The sequence below is a fragment of the Amphimedon queenslandica genome, unplaced genomic scaffold (assembly GCF_000090795.2).
Source record: "Amphimedon queenslandica unplaced genomic scaffold, v1.1 AMPQUscaffold_13323, whole genome shotgun sequence".
In the NCBI taxonomy this organism is placed as follows: domain Eukaryota; kingdom Metazoa; phylum Porifera; class Demospongiae; order Haplosclerida; family Niphatidae; genus Amphimedon; species Amphimedon queenslandica.
This window is the reverse complement of record NW_003546441.1, coordinates 36,696-55,871: the sequence shown is the minus strand read 5'-3', so window position 1 is coordinate 55,871 and position 19,176 is coordinate 36,696. Positions and strand designations below refer to the sequence as shown.

The 19,176-nt window shown below is 33.7% G+C and overlaps 1 protein-coding gene across 1 annotated transcript; it reads left to right on the top strand.

The window, feature by feature from the left end:
• Positions 1-434: 434 nt before the first annotated feature.
• Positions 435-18,450, top strand: LOC109583135 (uncharacterized). The gene is made up of 30 exons (XM_019998344.1): positions 435-702; positions 1,068-1,119; positions 1,217-1,297; positions 1,361-1,627; positions 7,672-7,752; positions 7,907-7,978; positions 8,200-8,286; positions 8,773-8,853; positions 9,069-9,131; positions 9,179-9,445; positions 10,138-10,272; positions 11,139-11,219; positions 11,450-11,515; positions 11,559-11,825; positions 12,184-12,318; positions 13,180-13,233; positions 13,277-13,606; positions 14,090-14,161; positions 14,687-14,842; positions 14,930-15,067; positions 15,123-15,670; positions 15,726-15,884; positions 15,931-16,165; positions 16,210-16,323; positions 16,380-16,661; positions 16,789-16,869; positions 16,929-17,195; positions 17,769-17,816; positions 17,872-17,922; positions 17,977-18,450. The coding sequence occupies exons 1-30, from the start codon at positions 691-693 to the stop codon at positions 18,306-18,308; spliced, it is 4,614 nt and encodes a 1,537-aa protein (XP_019853903.1). The 5' UTR covers positions 435-690; the 3' UTR covers positions 18,309-18,450.
• Positions 18,451-19,176: the final 726 nt, after the last annotated feature.

The window sequence follows — 19,176 nt, the reverse complement described above, 5'->3', positions numbered from 1 at the left end:
AGAAAATGATTAACACACACACACAAAAAAGGTCATACATTATAGACCACCCTAGGCGTGAATTGGAAAAGTTATGAATTTCATTAATTTTATATACAGTACCCGCCCACACATCATAATTGGCTCCCATTTTGGCTGGCAAGTTTATTATGGAAGTCAATGGAGGCACGAAGAAAATGCCTCACTTACCTGCTGTAGCTCTATCAATAGCTAAAAATCGCTTGTTATAAGAAAGAACAGCTACCTCTAAGCTTCTCCTGTCAAGGATTTGGTCAAATTTGCTCCAGAAATCTTAATACAGGTTTGTTTTTATGTCGGCCTGTTTGTTCTCCATTGAAAGTTGCCAACCAAAATGGCGGCTGGAATTTATTTCATCCTAAACCACGCCTTACAACCGTAAAAATTTCTAATAATCTTCCTACGCATTCAATTCTCGCCTAGGGTGGTCTATACAAAGTTCTTAAGCCTGGTTTACAGCAAAGATGGGCTTTCTCACCTTTTGATGCAAATAAAGCTGACACAAAATTACTGTAATTTCTCTAAAAATTTGACACTCTAATTTCGAAAAAAAATAATTATTTGGGAGAAATAGTACCTCAAGTAGTCTAATTATTTGTTACAAAGTACATGTGTATCTGTACCACGTGTTCTAATTTTGTCAGGATTCTCTATTATTCATTTTAACTGTCAATGGAGTGGCAGGTAAGCAGTGACTTGGCAGACTTTCATGATGCACTCACACACCACCTTGCTGCCTCTGAATTCATCAAAAATAATTATTTTGGCTCATTTATTTCTGTTTGATGTATAAAATTTTGTTCTGAAAATTACCTCATGCCCCAAAACAGTAATGATAAATTTTTAGAGAAATTACGGTAGCCAATTTTGAGTTCAGTTTGTGGTGACTGCAAACCCTCCTTTATCATATCACTCATGCAATCTTGTCATAATTGTGGCTTGTCATTGTGTGGCTTTTATATGTTACTAATATTATACTGTTAAACTGACCTTTCAGCAATACACTATATTATGATGACCTTGAGTGATTATTATTATTATTTTTATAGGAATTGATTGAAATAAGTGAAGAATCCAACACAATAACTACAATGGAGCTAGGTATGTTATGATATGTACATGTAGTGTGAGAGTAAATTGTAATTGTTGTATATTAATACGCTTTCACACTCCACAAATGAACTGTGTCATTATATAGAACCAACAAATGAAAAGGTCATATCAACTCCAGATTACTCAGCCACAAAGATCAGTGAGTCCAGTTATGATCAAAAAAAAGGTATAAGTAGCACTGCATGGTTTCTTATTATTTATTAATTATTTTTTACTTATAATACTGTAGTTTTATTGACTATTAGGGATCTGGTTGAGATATTACGAATTTTAAAAGATGGTAACTTTCAAACTATCAAATGGTTTGATCTTGGTCTCTACTTGAGTCTGATTCATGATGATCTAAAGATTATTGAGACTAACTATCCACGAGATGCTGAACAATGTCTTAGAGAATCTTTAGCATTATGGCTTACAGTTGATACTGAAGCAACATGGGACAAACTAGCTATTGCTGCTGGTGAAGTAGGAGAGACATCAGTTGCTGAATATATAAGTGAGATTTTAATTAATTGATTATATTAATATTATAATTCTTTGTAGAGGAACATTAGAGGATTGCATGAGTGTATGTTTGCCTGGATACAAAGTGAGAGAAAAGGAGATCTCAGTTAGCTGCATTAGCTACAGCACTGGTACAAAAGGCTATTGCTAGTAAAATTATATTGAACCAAATATAGTACTCCTCCTTATTCATCACTGTATTGATTAGCTAAATTGTCATCACATACTAATTTCCCTATTCTATAATTATAGAATCATTACTGATAGCTTCAAACTGTGTTTATTGTTATATCTAATGTTTATCACCTGATAGATATTATATGTACGACTGTAAATGAAACCTAGTTATATTTATGTGCTTGTGTAGTCAGGCCAGGCAATGCCTATCTACATTTATATAGACATGCTCATTATACCACTCATGTGTAGTTGCATTTGCAAGAAATAATTTTTGTGGATAAGACATCACTTACAAAACACAACATTTAATGCACCACAAAATATTATAGAGTTACTCATATGGTAATTTTGATTTTGCTGATTTTGTGGGTGAACTAGTAAATAATAACCCTCTTATGTATTATTATTACAATGATAAAAGTGAACTAAGAGAGTGTAAGGTAGCTGGCCGATTTGTACAGCACACAAAACAGTTTACATCATGCAGTAATCCTTTTTTGTATGCTATGCTGTTGCTTGCCTCAGTAATTTGAGCCCACCTCTATACTATTGTGAGGCTCACCCCTCAGTATTTCAAGCTTGCCCTTGTGAGCCACCCTTCAGTAATCCAAGTTCACCTCCCATACTATTGTGAGGCTCACCCCTCACCTCAGTAACCCAAGCTCGCCCCCTTACTAGATCTATTGTAAAGCCACCCCTCAGTAATCCAAGTTCACTCCCATACTATTGTGAGGCTCACCCCATTATGCCTATAGCTGGGTTATTAATACCTTTACACTGTATGCTTTTTCAAATGTTTCCCAGCCTCCAAACAGTCATATACCAAGACTAGATCTAGTACATCATTGGCAGCCACCCCACTGAGCTAGCTGCCTGCTTTAGTTTTTGGCCAGTTTTGTTGTCTCCCGTGGCCAGACCCACAGAGGTTGGAGGGTGGGTCTGGCCAAGCTGCAAGACTATTAGTCTTGCAGGATGGACAAAGAACTCTGGGATGCTTTTATTTTGAAAAAAGATCACAAAGAAGCTGTTCGCTTACTACGTTTACAAGATCCTAATGTCTTTTACCAAAATGAGCCTGACCTGCTTCATCATTCTATAAGTAGAGGCTGGTTAGATGTTACGAGAGATCTCATCAACAAATATCACTTTGATCCACATCAATATTATCATCATGAACCCTGTCTTTATACTGCTGCTGAAGGTAATCACATTGATATAGTTGAATATCTTATGAAAGAGTGTGGCTGTGATCCAATGATGCCTGCTACTGAGCATGGCAATGTCCCTGTTCTTCATAAAGTAGCTAGTCAAGGATTACTTGATGTTTTGAAGTGTATAGTCATGAACATTGATGGTCATATAATGGACGGACAATATTGGGATACTTATGGTCAGAGTGTTCTTTTTCGTGCTGTTAAACACATAGATGTTCTAAAGTACCTCATTAATTGTCACTGTTGCGACGTAATGACTCGTGATGAGTATGGAAAAACGCTTCTCCATCATGCTGTGGAACATATAGATGTCGTTAAATACCTCATTAAAGACTGCAACTGCAATGTGATGGTGACTGATAAAGATGGACAAACACCTCTTCATTATGCTGCCAGTAAGAGTCTTGTTGAAGTTATTGAATACTTATTGTCAACTGGTAATTGTGACCCTTTGGCTAAAGAAAATAAGGGTAAGACACCGTTACAACTAGCTAAAGGAAGGCAGAATAGTGATGCTGTCATTGCTATCTTCAAGAAGTTTGGTAACATTAAACAATCTCATCCAATTGATTCTTATGTTAACGTTCTCCTTGTGGGTAACCCTGGAGCTGGTAAAAGTACTCTTAGTCATGTCATCAAGGAAACAGCTACTGGTCCTTTTGTTCTTGGTTCCTTTAGAAATGTTGGAGATGTGGAGCCCTGTACTGCTGGCGTCATTCCTTATAAACTACAACACAGAACACTGGGCAACATTATTCTTCATGATTTTGCTGGTCATTCAGAATACTACTCCAGTCACAGTGCTGTCATTGAGAATCTGTTACAAGGTTCTGGTGGTTTGTTCCTGATAGTGGTCAATATATTGGAGAAGGAAGCAGTCAAACAGCTTTATCAGTGGCTGTCAGTTGTGAGAAATGAAGCACAGAAAACTCTTAATCAATGCCATGTTATTGTAATAGTCAGTCATGTGGATGAGGTAAGCAATCTTTTTGAAAAGAGAAGAAAGGAAGTAATACAGGAGATTATTGTAAGCGAAAGGTGTGATAGTGTCTTCTTAGATTGTCGTAAGTGTGGTGGGAGTGGTGTGGATTCCTTCTTTAATAAGTTATCTAGTGCCTGTGAGTCCATTCGTAGTACCAGTGGAAGGAATTCGAGTCTTTATTGTCACATGATGTATGGTCTACTGGAGGAAAGGAAAGAGAATATACTGACCCTCTCTGACATAACATTACCATTTAAACACAATGATAATTATATTGTACCAGATGATAAAAATGAAATTGCCGAGCTTCTTGATTCATTGCACTCAACTGGATTGATTAGTGTTCTTAAAAGTGAAGACAAGGTATGGGTTGTTATGAATAAGGGTATTCTACTAACTGAGGTGGATGGGATTCTCTTTGCTCCAAAGACATTAAAAAAACATGCTGACATTGCTAGCAATACTGGTATTGTTAGTGTGCCTGATCTGACTAGACTCTTCCCTAAATATGATCCTGACATGTTGATCTGTTTCCTGAAAAACATGCAACTCTGTCAAGAATTGGATCCATCTTTCCTGAAAATGACAAACTTAATAGCAGAAGATAGAGATGAAACAGGAGACAGTGCCTCAGAGACTCAAAGAAGAGGAGAAAGGTTATTGTTCTTTCCATGTCTTTTGTCTACTGGTAGACCTAAGGAGATGACTTGTCAAGTGTACCAGTTTGGTTGGTGTCTACATTGTACTAGAGAACATGATTTCTTTCCTCCTCGATACTTCCATGTCCTGTCTTTACGTCTTGCTTTTAAGTTTTCATTTTCAAAAGGGAACAAGAAATTAGCTGAAAAATTGAATCATGAATGCAAATTTTGGAGTAATGGTTTTCACTGGTTTAATGGTCATGGTGTAAAAGTATTGGTAGAGATTGTGGATGAGAGCCAGTGTGTACTAGTAATGATGTCCTGTAAGAAAGGTTACAGTGACAATATGGTGTCCCTAAGAAGAGTTGTGATAGGAGAGGTAATGAATGTTTATAAGGAATCCTGTCCCAGTTTAAAAGTTGAAGAGTTGATTATTGATCCTGAAGAACTAGCCTATCCTGTGAATAGACCAAGAGAAAGGACCGTTTATGGTGTTTTTAATTTGCTTTCAGCAATTAATCAAGAACGGCCATTTCTTGGAGATCTATGTGCTAAAGGGCAGAAAAAATTGAAAGAGATCCTATCTGATGAATCATTGATACGTGCAGATATTTGTGAATTGTCATTATTAGGAGGACGTGATATTAAGGTATACTGTATGTGATTACAAACATTATTTAATGTAACTGATATTTCTGTAGGAAGTTTTAGGAGACTCTTATAACAACCAAGATTATAATCAACAAGGTATGGGTAATTTGACCTTTTTTGTTGCTCAAAAATTTTACAACATATGCTGTACTGGTACTTTGTCAAATTTCATAAAACATGGCAAAAACAAAATTCTTATTGTGTTTTTATACATTATATGTGTTTATATGTTGTGTAGAAAGTTTGAGCTGATTTAAATCAAAATTGAATTTTAAAGAATTTTTTATAGTTATTTTGCTAAAGAGGCAAAGGCCAGAGGCTATAGCCTTCATTGGTCTTTGGTCAAATTTCTTCAAAAATGACTCTGAGAAAATTCTGTGTAAAAGCTGTGTAGAAAGTTTAAGCTGATTCTGATCAAATTTGGAATTTTTATAAATTTTTAAGCTGCTTTATATTCTCTATTATTGTGCTTATCACAGTGGCGGATCTGGGTGCAAGTTAATGGTAGGGCCAGGAAGTGGGTGTGTCCACTTTTCAACCAGTCATTTTATAGCTGGCCATTTTTATGATGGGTTTCAACAATTTCCTTATCTATGCAGTGGTTATAATGCTCTTCAAGCACTTGTAAGTACTCTGGTGTGGCTTGTGGTTTGCTTTTTCAAAACTTGAGGCAGGGAATTGTTTACATTGCATCTAATGAATCTCATTACTGACTTCTGATGCCCGGGCCATGGCCCGTCTAGGCCCGGGCCCAGATCCGCCACTGGCTTATCAGCTCATTGAACATATTTTAGCTCACTTAGCATGCTTAGTGGGAAGCCCAGCTTCTCTAATCTATTGAATAGTGACTCTAGTACTATAGTTTGTTGGTTAGAAGTTATAAATGATTAGGCCCAATGACAAGTTGTTGATTTGGTTGTGGGTAGATGAGAGTTTATTTGTAGTAGAGATACTAAGAAACATCATTGTACACAATTGAAGTAGACATTTATATGTTATATAGAGCAAACTGAAACAAATCGAAAGGATGAATCAGCTACCAATTACTCTTCCACACAAACCACAGAGACCAGTGAGCCCAATGATGATCAACAAAAAGGTATAAGCGCTCACTGTCACTAGTACATTTCATATTATTTACATGACTATATCAGCAATTATCCTTATAAAAATAGTTAGAATGCATGTACTGTACATTTTGTACACACAGAAAAACTACATCCTGCTTAGTAGGCTCCAATAATTGTAGAGTATGAATGATAATAGGTGACTGTTTTTATGTTTGTACTTATACAGAGCCAACAACTCCAAAGGACGAAAATTACCTACCAACTCAGGCCACCAGTGAGTCCAATGATGATCAACATAAAGGTATAAGCACTCACTGTCACTAGTTTCACATTATTCATGCATTTATAGTTATATTCACTATCAGGGATTTAGTGAAGATATTACAAAATTTAAAAGATAGTAACTTTCAAACTACAAAATGGTTTGATCTTGGTCTTTACTTGGGTCTGATTCATAATGATCTCAAGGTTATTGAGACTAACTATCCACAAGATGCTGAGCGATGTCTTAAAGAATGTTTAGCAAAATGGCTTACAGATGATATTGAAGATGATATTGAAGCAACACTGGAAAAACTAGCTATTGCTGTTGGTAAAGTAAAAGATACATCAGTTGCTGATTATATAAGTGAGATTTTATTTAATTACTAATAATAAATCATTATTGATGACTAATGATTAAAAAAGGATCAACAAAATGAAGCTAGCTTCAATGATATGCATGCATGATGCATTAGATGTACATACATGTTTATTACTTTCTTTTAAGTTTTTATTTCATACTGTAGAGTTTATGTGCCATTATGTGTACTTAACATACACTCACTTCACCTAGCAAAATTACAATTGTCTAGGTCATTTATTAGTTAAAGCACAGTTCCCTGTACAGCACAGGGGGAACCTTGCTCCTTGCTTTTACTAGTTAATGGTCATAGTGCGTGGGTGCATCAAAGGCACCAGCCCAAGGCCAAGTGAAGAATAGCCTAAAGAGAACCAAAAGAGACTGAACTATCTGCTTGCAGAGTCTTTTACCTCGTGTTGCTCTTAGTTGGGAGCAATCACAGTTTATACAACAGGAAACCACAAACTGTGCTTTATGGACGCTGTATGAACCGGAAGTGTGCTATATGTATTCTTGATAGCACAGATGGTGCCTTTGATGCACCCATGCACTATACTATAAATGTACTTATTCTTTCACATACGAGTAGGTTTTTGCAGTTAAGTGATAGTAAAAATGCCAATAGACTATACATGTATTATACATGCAAGTGGATTTTGTTATATATTTAATATAGAGCCAGGAATTCAAGAGGTCAAACCAACTACAAATGATTCCCGCACACAGATCAGTGAGTCCAATGATGATCAACATAAAGGTACATTGTATAAACAGTCACTATCAGTATAATGAATTAGAACACTCATACATCATGCATACATGCACATGTACAGTACTAACAGAAAGATGCTCATCCTGCTGAATTGTGGAGTATCAATAATATGACTGTTTTCATGTTTATACTTATACAGAGCCAACAACTCAAAAAGACAAAAATCACTCAGGCACAGAGATTATTGAATCCAATGATGATCAACAAAAAGGTATAAGCACTCACTGTCACAATCAAAATATATATGACTATATCAGCAATAAAAATAGTTAGAATACATGTACTGTACATGTACATACAGAAAGGCCACATCCTGCTTATGTAGGCTCACCCCAATAATTGTTGTAGAGTATGAATGATAATAGCTAGGTGATATGTTTTTATGTCTATACTAAGAAACACAATTGAAGTAGACATTTATACTTTATATAGAACAAACTGAAACAAGTCAAAATGACAAATGGGCTACCAATAACTCTTCCATACTGACCACTGAAACCAGTGATGATCAACAAAAAGGTATAAGCACTCACTGTGACTAGTTTCATGTGTACATGTATGTGATAGTTTGTTTAACAGTCATGGTTGTTGTAATTTGACAACTAATGATTACAGGATTTTTATGTAATTCAGCAGTTGCAAGTAAAATATTTATGAGCCAAGGAAATAACTATAGCTTATACACTATCCCACCAGACATGGGAAATGTTTGCCCTTTAATGCAAGTGGTAAAAAATTAATAAATTGTTTAATATTAATGGTTATTTTTAGTTGCAATAGGAGTTTTTTCAGTTTTGACAGTAATTTGCTTGTAACTGTAATGAATACGCCTCATGAAAGTTGTACACTGTAGGTATTAATTTTGGGTTACTATTAGGTCACTCCACTAGCTAATTGTGCATGCATTATTCTTTGGTTCTTTTTGTATGGTTTGGTGATAGTAACACATAGTGATACACTAGCTATTATACACTACAAGTTGATTTTAATTTGTACTTAATATAGAGCCAGCAATTCAGGAGGTCAAACCAACTATAAATGATTCCTCCACACAGATCAGTGAGTCCAATGATGATCAACAGAAAGGTACATTGTATAAGCAGTCACTGTCAGTATGATACATATAGTTTCACATTATTTACATGTATCTACTTGTAACTATCAGTTATTATAGCCTTATTGAAATAGTTAGAATATGCATATACATTCATGTGTACATGTACTAACAGAAAGATACTCATCCTGCTGAATTGTGGGGTATCAATAATATTATGACTGTTTTCATGTTTATACTTATACAGAGCCAACAACTCAAAAAGACTCATCTACACAGACCAGTGAGTCCAATGATGATCAACAAAAAGGTATAAGTAAACACTCAATTTTCCTAGTTTTATTAATTTATTTATAGTTATATTGACAATCGACGATCTAGTAGAGATATTACGAGTGTTAAAAAGTGGTCACTTTCAAACTACAAACTGGTTTGATCTTGGTCTCTACTTGGGTCTGAGTCATGATGAACTGGATGTTATTGAGGCTGATCATCCACGAGATGCTAAGCGATGTCTCAAAGAATGTTTAGCAAAATGGCTTAAAACAGATTTTAGAGCAACACGGGACAATCTAGTTCATGCTCTTATTGAAGTAGGAGAGGCATCAGCTGCTGCTTATATAAGTGAGATAATTATTTAAGAAATAGGATAGGTCATTCCTATAGTCAAACCATAGACATTTATTAGACTTGGTCATTTGTTTTTTGTATGCCAAGAATATTTTGTTATTCACATGTATTGAAGCATGCTATATATGCCGTTTAGGGGTTTAATTTCTTGAGTCTTACCTTCTGCAGCCATATTTTGCAAATTTAATAAAAACACAAAATTAGCAAAATTTATTTCCAGTGAAATATAACCCCTATACAGTACATACAGCTAGAAAAAATTAGTTGGAGGCTAATATTGTTCCTTTTAAATTTATGTACGTGTACACCATACTAGTAGACTACAATATTATGCTTTATGTATGGTGATTTAACATACTAATTCATTGCATGGTTGGTCTAAGCGATGAACTGGTTGGTTCATTTGTTGAAGTGGTTGTACCAACCACCACCAACCACCATAGGCAGAACTATGACACAGGCATAGGAAACAATCATCAAATGCCCTGGAGATTTACATTTTACCTCTTGTGTATATTGAGGTCGTGAAAAACAATCTTACTTTGTTTTAACTGTTGTTTTTGTTGATAATTCATTCACTTACTAAAATAATGACAGACAGACAACAGTAGTACCTAGTCCTCACCTACGAAAGCTAGGTGAGGCCAATGAAGTATTATGTTGAAATTATCATTCTTTTTATTCAGCCTCAGGTGCTGCTGGTATTAAGACCGATAGTCAGTTCCCTATAGTGCCTGATCATTCTGATGATAAAAGCAATGAGAGTGGGAACAACACTGATATGAATTATCCTGAATCAGAGAGGCCACAGAAAATTGAAGGTAAAATGTGTGTTTGGGATTATTTAATAAAAAACAATAAAAATACCAATACATTATACATGTATTATACATGCAAGTGGAAGTTGCTTCATATTATGTACTTAATATTGAGTCAACAATTCAAGAGGTCAAACCAACTACAAATGATTCCCCCACACAGATCAGTGAGTCCAATGATGATCAACAGAAAGGTATAAGCAACTGTCACAGTCACATACCACATACTGTATACCGGTTTATTTCCGTGGTAGAAAATTTTCATGAATCTTGCTTTTCTAAGATTTTGCGGAATTAACTTTTGTGTATAGCTTGCGGCAGACTGCATCACGTGGCAATGGAAATGCAGAATTTTGCAGTGAAAAAATTTTGCGACGGAGCAAGAAACCAGAAAATTTGCAAAAATATTTCACTACAAAAATAAACCGGTATATGGTATTTACATGACTATATCAGCAATTAACCTTATAAAAATAGGATACATGTATTCTGGTTAGTAGGCTCAGCCCAATAATTGTAGAGTATGAATGATAATAGGTGACTGTTTTTATGTCTATACTTATACAGAGCCAACAATTCCAAAGGACAAAACTTACCTACCAACTCAGGCCACCAGTGAGTCCAATGATGATCAACATAAAGGTATAAGCACTCACTGTCACTAGTTTTATGTGTACATGTATGTGATAGTGTGTGCTTAACATACACTCACTTCACTTAGCAAAATTACAATTGTCTAGCTTGTTGTACATATTCTTTCACATATGAGTTGTTTTTTTTGCAGTTTAGTGATAGTAAAAAATGCCAATACGCTGTACATGTATTATATACGCAATTAAATGTTGTTTCATTTTATATATTTAATATAGAGCCAGGAATTCAAGAGGTGAAACCAACTACAAATGATTCCCCCACACAGATCAGTGAGTCCAATGATGATCAACAGAAAGGTACATTGTATAAGCAGTCACTGTCAGTATGATACATGTAGTTTCATATCATTTACATGTATGTACTTGTAATAGTTATAATAAATATCAGTAATTATAACCTTATAAAAATATTTAGAATACCAATGCATCATGCATACATGCACATGTACTAACAGAAAGATACTCATCCTGCTGAATTGTGGAATATCAATAACATTATGACTGTTTTCATGTTTATACTTATACAGATCCAACAACTCAAAAAGACTCGTCCACACAGATCGCCAGTGAGTCCAACGATGATCAAAAAAAAGGTATAAGCACCCACTGTCACTAGTTTTATTTATTTATTTATAGTTATATTGACAATCGAGAATCTAGCAGAGATATTACAAGTGTTAAAAGATGGTCAATTTTTACCCACAAAATGGTTTAATTTTGGTCTCTCATTGGGTCTGTCTTACAGGGAGTGTAAGATAATAGAGCATAAATATCAACGAGATGCTGAGCAATGTCTCAGAGAATGTTTAGCAAATTGGCTTAGGAAGGATACTGAAGCAACTTGGGACAGACTAACTAATGCTACTGATCAAGAAGGAGAAGCATCAGTTGCTTCTTATATAAGTGAGATAATTATTTAAGAATTAAGATGGCCTGGTCATTCCTATAGTTAGACAATAGACATTTGTTAGACTTAGTCATTTGTTTTTTGTATGCCAATAATTTTTTGTTATGTACATGTATTGAAGCATGCTATATATACATATATGTATAGAAAACAATCATCAAATGCCTAGTCTCGCTCAGCCGCCAGGGCGAGACTATCAAATGTCCTGGAGATTTACTTTTAACCTCTTATTGTATACATTGAGGTGGTGAAAAACAATCTATACCTTGTTTTAACTGTTAGTTTTGCTGATAATTCATTCACTTACTAAAATAATAAAGTATTATGTTGAAATTATTATTCTTTTTTATTCAGCCTCAGGTGCTGCTGGTATTGAGACCAATAGTCAGTTCCCTATAGTGCCTGATCATTCTGATGATAAAACCAATGAGAGTGGGAACAACACTGATACGAATCATCCTGAATCAGAGAGGCCACAGAAAATTGAAGGTAAAATGTGTGTTTGTGATTATTTATATGACCTACATGCATGGGGTGATTCAGCCCACCCAATATTCATACTTAGCTTTATACATGTATACATTAATTAAAACATTACATAAAGTAAGTGTGGTCATATCAAATAATAAAGCAACTAGCAGTTTTGAGCTTTTTATATAGCAGGCAAAAGATGTCTAGATGTCTATAGAGAATTCTCCTGAAGCACTGGAAGTTTAAGATGACCTATAAAGTTGTGACACAATGGGTGGCGATAATATACATGTATGTACCTTGATGCATGTGTCAGTTCCAGAGAACACAACCTAAGCCTTACTTTTGTATTCTGTGCAAATGGCGCAATAAGTCAAGTTATTATTATTGTAAAGCTGATTTTGATCAAATTTGGATTTTTTATGAATTTTTGAAGCTGCTCAAAAATTCAACCAGTGTCCGAAGAGCCAATGACCAAAATTCAACCTTTGGTCTTTAGCCAAAATTTGTCAAAGTAGCTAGGAGAGAATACTCCATTTTTATAATTTTTTCTGATACTAGTATATATACATGTACTTACATCTACATGTATGTTGAGTATTAACTTTAAGCTGATTCCAATCAAATTTGGATTTTTTAATGAATTTTTAAGTTGCTCCAAATGCCATGCAGCTCATGAAGCATGCGCTCACTTAGTATGCTTCCTGCTTTCAAAGAAAAAACAAGAAAAGTTTGCCTCAATTATATAAACTTATGCAGCAATTATTTTTAAGGCACATGTAGAGCTATACATGTATAAAAGATTGTATATGCTTTGTATGCTATAATTTTTTGTTACATGTACATGTTAGCTACCAGTATGATATGATTTGTTAATAGGTGCAACCAAAAGTACAACTGTGGAACTAACATCACAAAAAATAGATAAAAAAAGTAAGAAAATTGTTACGATTTGAAATAATCATGTTTGTAATAGTTGCATCTCGTGTTTTATCTGAGAATATTACATTGATAATAAAATGTATTAAGGAATTTGAGTTGACTGAATTAGCAGAGAAGTTTATGGAAATACGTATCATCACAAGAGAGGAAATGGAAGATTTTGTCAAAGATGTTAAGAAGAATACACGTAGCTACCGAATGAACAATATTAAAATGAAACAGCTGCTCATACAATTAGAAAGAGCTGTTTCTTTGTCTTTGAGGCCAGGAGAAATATTTTTATGGCTTATAAAAATCCTCAAGGACTATGATACTGTGGCCTCACAAGAAGTGGCTAGGAAATTAGAAGCAGAATACAATGCTCGTAAGTATTTATACTCTTACTTATAAATTTCATTAACCAAAATGTGATTTAATGAATGATTTTTAATATTCACTGGCTTCTTATCACTGAAATGTGAGGAAAAATGTTGATTCACTTATGTAACAGTTAATTATGCTGCACACAGAACAAATGACAACTGAGCAGACATACTTCCTGAACATGCCCTAAACTTATCAGTGCATATTTAAGTAAATGCAATTTTTATAATTTGATTTTTAAATTGTCAATCAGTTCTTGTTCGGTTTTGTTCATGTGACTCAGTGTACTTAAATTATAACAAATATAAAACTAAAATAATAAGGTACTAATACTATTATATATAATAAGAGTACACAAAAAATTAAGTTTTTAGCCATTTACAAAATTTCTAAATTTGTATTTTTTATATTTACAATTAAAATATGACATCAAATCATTACTGTAATATTAGATCATCACATGACTTGTCATTCCTATTATTAGGTAATGGTAGGTGTGCAGTATCTCAATCACTAAGCCTCAGTACAATTTTGAATCGAGAAGAAAGAATCAACCGTAAGTAATTACACACATCACATGAAATAAGTAAATTTAATTTACTTATCTCATATGATATGAGTATATATATCATCATGATGGTGTGTGTAAATTTACTAAATTACCATATACCATACAAGATGATTTATTGGCAAAGAATTAATATTGGCAATTGGCGGTTCTATGAAGAAATCGCCAATATAAAATCTGCCATTTTGTTTTAAACTGAGCATGCTCAATTGCACATGGCACAAAATTACCAATATAAAATTTGCCATTAACTTTTTACAGGCAAATTTGCCAAATATTACTCTCACCAATAAATCATCTTGTACAGTAACAAGAACAAATAAATCTTGATTGGGATTTACATTGAATTTTGATATCAGTGCATATAGAGTTGTGAATATAATCCCAAATTACAGTAATTATCATCCTTTTTTATGCGGCCCCATCTTTCTGTAAATCTGTCAGGCCGCTAACTTCATTATAAATATTAATAACAAGTGGTAAAATTGATCATTTTGCAATTGTTCCGTACAGAGTTTACAAAAAAAGAAACAAGTCAGAGAAAAAGTAATGAGCATGTAATCAATGCAGAGCCATTATCCTCTAGTACTTCCAATGATGTAATAAAAAATACAAATACTATTCCAAAACTACTGGAGTTGACTGAACGATTCAATCCAAAGATGAAAGGTACTATACAATGTACATACATGAATAGTGCCTTCTCCGTATTTGAATCAATGCTTTATTAAAGCTATACTTTGAATTGATCAATAGAGTCCACGGTTATTAAAACAAACCAAGAAAAAAGTGCTCAGAATGAACTACATGTAAGCACTACAAAGCCATTTACCTTGCGTGATGATACATTTAATGCCACTATGATTCCAAAGCCACCTATTCAAGAAATGAAAAGTATTGCAAATTGCATAATTCCTGATTCATAATAATTAATAAATGCTTCATTTAGGTATATTCGGTGATATGACAGATTTAATAGTTGACAGTAGTGGTTTGATACATCATTGCAGTCAATATGGTGTGACCCTTATTATTCCAGAAGGAGCTGTACAAGAGGAAGAAACAGTTACTGTACACTTTGGAACTTGTTTATACAGCAGTAAATTCAAATTCGGTAATTATATACCAGTTACTCCTATTGTATGGGTGCATATGAGCCAAGAGCTAATGAAACTGGCAGAGCTGTATCTACCTCATCATGTTGATGCTACTAATCCACTTACAAGAAGCAAATTAACTCTTTTGACAGCTAAAGATGAATTTTTTAATGAAAATGAATTACATTTTACTAAGAATGATGATTCTGTTTTGGAAGTAGACTTTGCTCTTTGCAAGACATCTCGTAACCATTTTTGCTCTACATGTGCTGGTATTGAAAAATCCTCATTTGAAAATATTCAAAAACGTTGCTGGTTAGCAGTTGCAGAAAAACAAGAAAGTGATGTGACATTTTTATTTCATTGTATCATATTTCCTTCACAACTCGCATGCAAAAAAGTAGGCTTTGTTGCGATGCTTAGTAAAATTTGGTATGATATTAATTTTCATTTAGACCATTGAAAAACATTACTCACAAGATTTTAGCCTAGATTTTTCATTTAAAGAGATGAATTTTGATACTGGTGCCATATCACTTACTTTTGACCCTGATCATGATAACCTCAAAACACTAGGCTGGACAAGCAGGCATTTTGGGATTTATGTTGATGAGGTAATCTAGTACTAAATACTAGAATATTGATTTATTGTAAAATTAGATTTCTGAAGATGATGTGGACTATCATAAAGTGATGCATTGCCAGTTTAGAGATATGTCTAGCAAAGATATTCACAAGCCTCCTTGCCAAGATGAAGACACATCTAGCAAGGATATTGAAAAGCTAGAAGATTTAGAAAAGCATCGTCGTTATCCTCCTCGCTTTTGTTATGAGTTTACGTGCATTGACAAAACAGCAGCACCAAAGGTCACAAAAGTGATAGTGACACTGCAAGGTAAAGAAAATAATCTTTAAACAATTTTTGAGCCATTATTGTAGGGTCCAGTGTAAATTTTAGATATGATATTAATTTGAAACAGCCTGGTTATGACCCATCTCAGGATACTTCTAATTTACTCACACATAAAAGAGAAAATGACATATCTTCTCAAAGTCAGCTGCATAAGTTTAACTTATTTAGTTGACTTAAAAATTTAAATTATTGATAGATCTTGATTCACTTTTGCTTGGGTGTTTAGAAGTTATACCAAGTATTTTTGAAAAATTTCAATGCTACAAAAAGTGGTTTCCTTTTGGATTATCTCTTGGATTGAATCCATCAGAATTACTCTCCATTGAGTCAAGATATAGGACACCAGTGCAATACGCTAGAGCTATACTTCTGTTATGGAGGGAAAAGAACAAAGAAGCATCATTGGAGTCATTGACTGCTGCTCTTGAGAAAGTTTGTCTTAGTGAAGCAGCAACTGAATTACAGCATCATTTTCAAGGTATGTATAAACTAGAGATTTAGATCTATACATTCACAACAAGCGTAACAGTGTTTTACATACAATATACACCATTAATTACCATGTACTGTAATACATCTTATTTACATGCACTAAATTTATATAGAGCCAACAATTCAAAAGGTCAAATCAGCTACAATTCACTCACCCACACAGATCAGTGAGCCCAATGATGATCAACAGAAAGGTATAAGAGCACTAGTCTCACTGTCACTAGTTTCAAACAATAATTTATTTCTATTATAGTCGTATTGACTATCAGGAATCTAGTAGAGGTATTGCGAGTGCTAAAAGATGGTGAATTTCAGACTATCAAATGGTTTGATCTTGGTCTCTACCTGGGCCTGAGTTACAATGATTTAAAGACAACTGAGACAAAAAATTCACAAGATGCTGATCGATGTCTCAGAGAATGTTTAGCATTATGGCTTACTGATGACATTGAAGCAACATGGGACAAACTAGTCGATGCACTTAGTGAAATTAAAGAAAACTCAGTTGCTACCCATATAAGTAAGAATATCAATAAAAATAAATAAATAAATTATTGATTATTAATAGAATCAAGGAGAGAGCTTTATTAATATAATTTACATTGAGAAACTAATTTTTTATTAGTGGTTTATATTTTGTGTGCTTTTTACTGTTGAATTGCCAAATATAAAATTTAGAGAAATCGATTGTGAACAGAACAAGGGTATAGTTATTAGGTTAGACTGGGCAGATCAACAACAACATGAAATTGATTTTTACACTGTAATTATGAACTTTTTAAGTGCTTCAATGAGTCTTTCCCTTGTATCAGGGAAGAATTAACAAAACAGGTAAAACAAAATTTTTGTCTGATTTTTTTGAAGCATGATCAAGTTTTGATGCAAATTATAAAAGAAAAAATTGTAGCTGTACAGTTAATGTGCACATAATTATAGATCTACGATAATTATAATAAACGTGAATCCAAATTGTATCACAATAATTTTGGCTATGACTGCTCCTGACAATCATTCATGGCAAATCATGTGCTTTAGTTGTGCTGCTGCTTATGCAGTTAATGTTAAATCTTGTTATTATTTTTTTATTTTAAAGTTAATTCATCATCACTTGCTGTGCATAGGTCTTGCTACAGCTTTAACGGTATTTGATTGTTCATCTAGATCTAAATTTATAGTTATTATCTTAATATTATTAGTTGGTTTGTCTCTTGTTGATGCCACACCAGCAGAAAGAGTAAGCGAAGAAGGTAAAACTTTGATGTCATGTGAAAACAATGTAATGTTTGATTTATACATTATAGTTATTTCGTCAACTGTACCAGAAGTTGCTCATAGAGTGATATCAGAATTTGCATCAGCTATCAAGAACTGTGGGATTGAGCTTTCCTTTTTTGCTGAAAAGTTATTAGAGAAGAAGATAATAAATGATAGACAAAAGAAAAAAGCTACTGATGAACACAGTAGATGTACAACTGACGAGAGAATGGATCAACTACTTGGCATTATTAAAAACTCTGTACAACAAGAGGGAAAGGTTTTTGATTATATTTTAGAAATACTTAAAGAAGAAAATACCATACTAGCCAACAAACTGCATGATAATATGATTAATAAATATGAGCAATATAAATAAAAAATTGCTGTGACTAATGCTTTTCAAAAACGAGCTGCTTGTTTATTTTAATGTACATGCATTGTAGATTTATCTTCTTTTTTAGTTATTTATCATCACTGATAATTTAGTTATTTTCAATAAAATATTATTTTTGTTACTTTTTGACATTAAATATTTGATTTTCAAGTTTATTATACTATTCAGAGAAAATAATATACAAACATCACATGTGTAAACAACTTATTGCACATTATATATAATCAGTGAAATTGTTCACTCTTTCACTACATACAGGCCATGGAAAGTTAGAGTCAGCTAGTACATTAGCAGCAATACAATAATAACAAAATAAATGTCTACAAGTTGATACTTGAGGTAGTACTGGTACTCCATTACAATACACACAAACATTAAGAGCAAATGATGTCTCTCTATCACCAGCCAAACTGTGAAGGATCTTATTTAATATAAGAATTCTTTAATGATTGCAAATTGAGTAACAATAACACAGTGAAAAGACACTTGGAAAATACAAACCAAATAATTTCTCTGTTCATGTATATAACCATAACTCAGTTCTCGTAGGACCTGAGGTTTAAATGGAGTCATGTTGAAACATAAAAGATGCTCTATTAGTGAGGAATACTGACCATAGAGGAGGAATGAGCAGAAATTTTTAAAAATGCATAGTTGGAGGAGTGCCAAATAGCTACTGTACACTTTGGAGCATGCTTATACAGCAGTAAATTCAAACTTGGTAAATATATATCTGTAAATCCTATATTGTATGGATGCATATGAACCAGGAGCTAACAAAACCATGCACTTACTCTAATTGATAATTTAATTTTATTATCTCTCATTCAACCTCTTGTCAGTCTAGTGT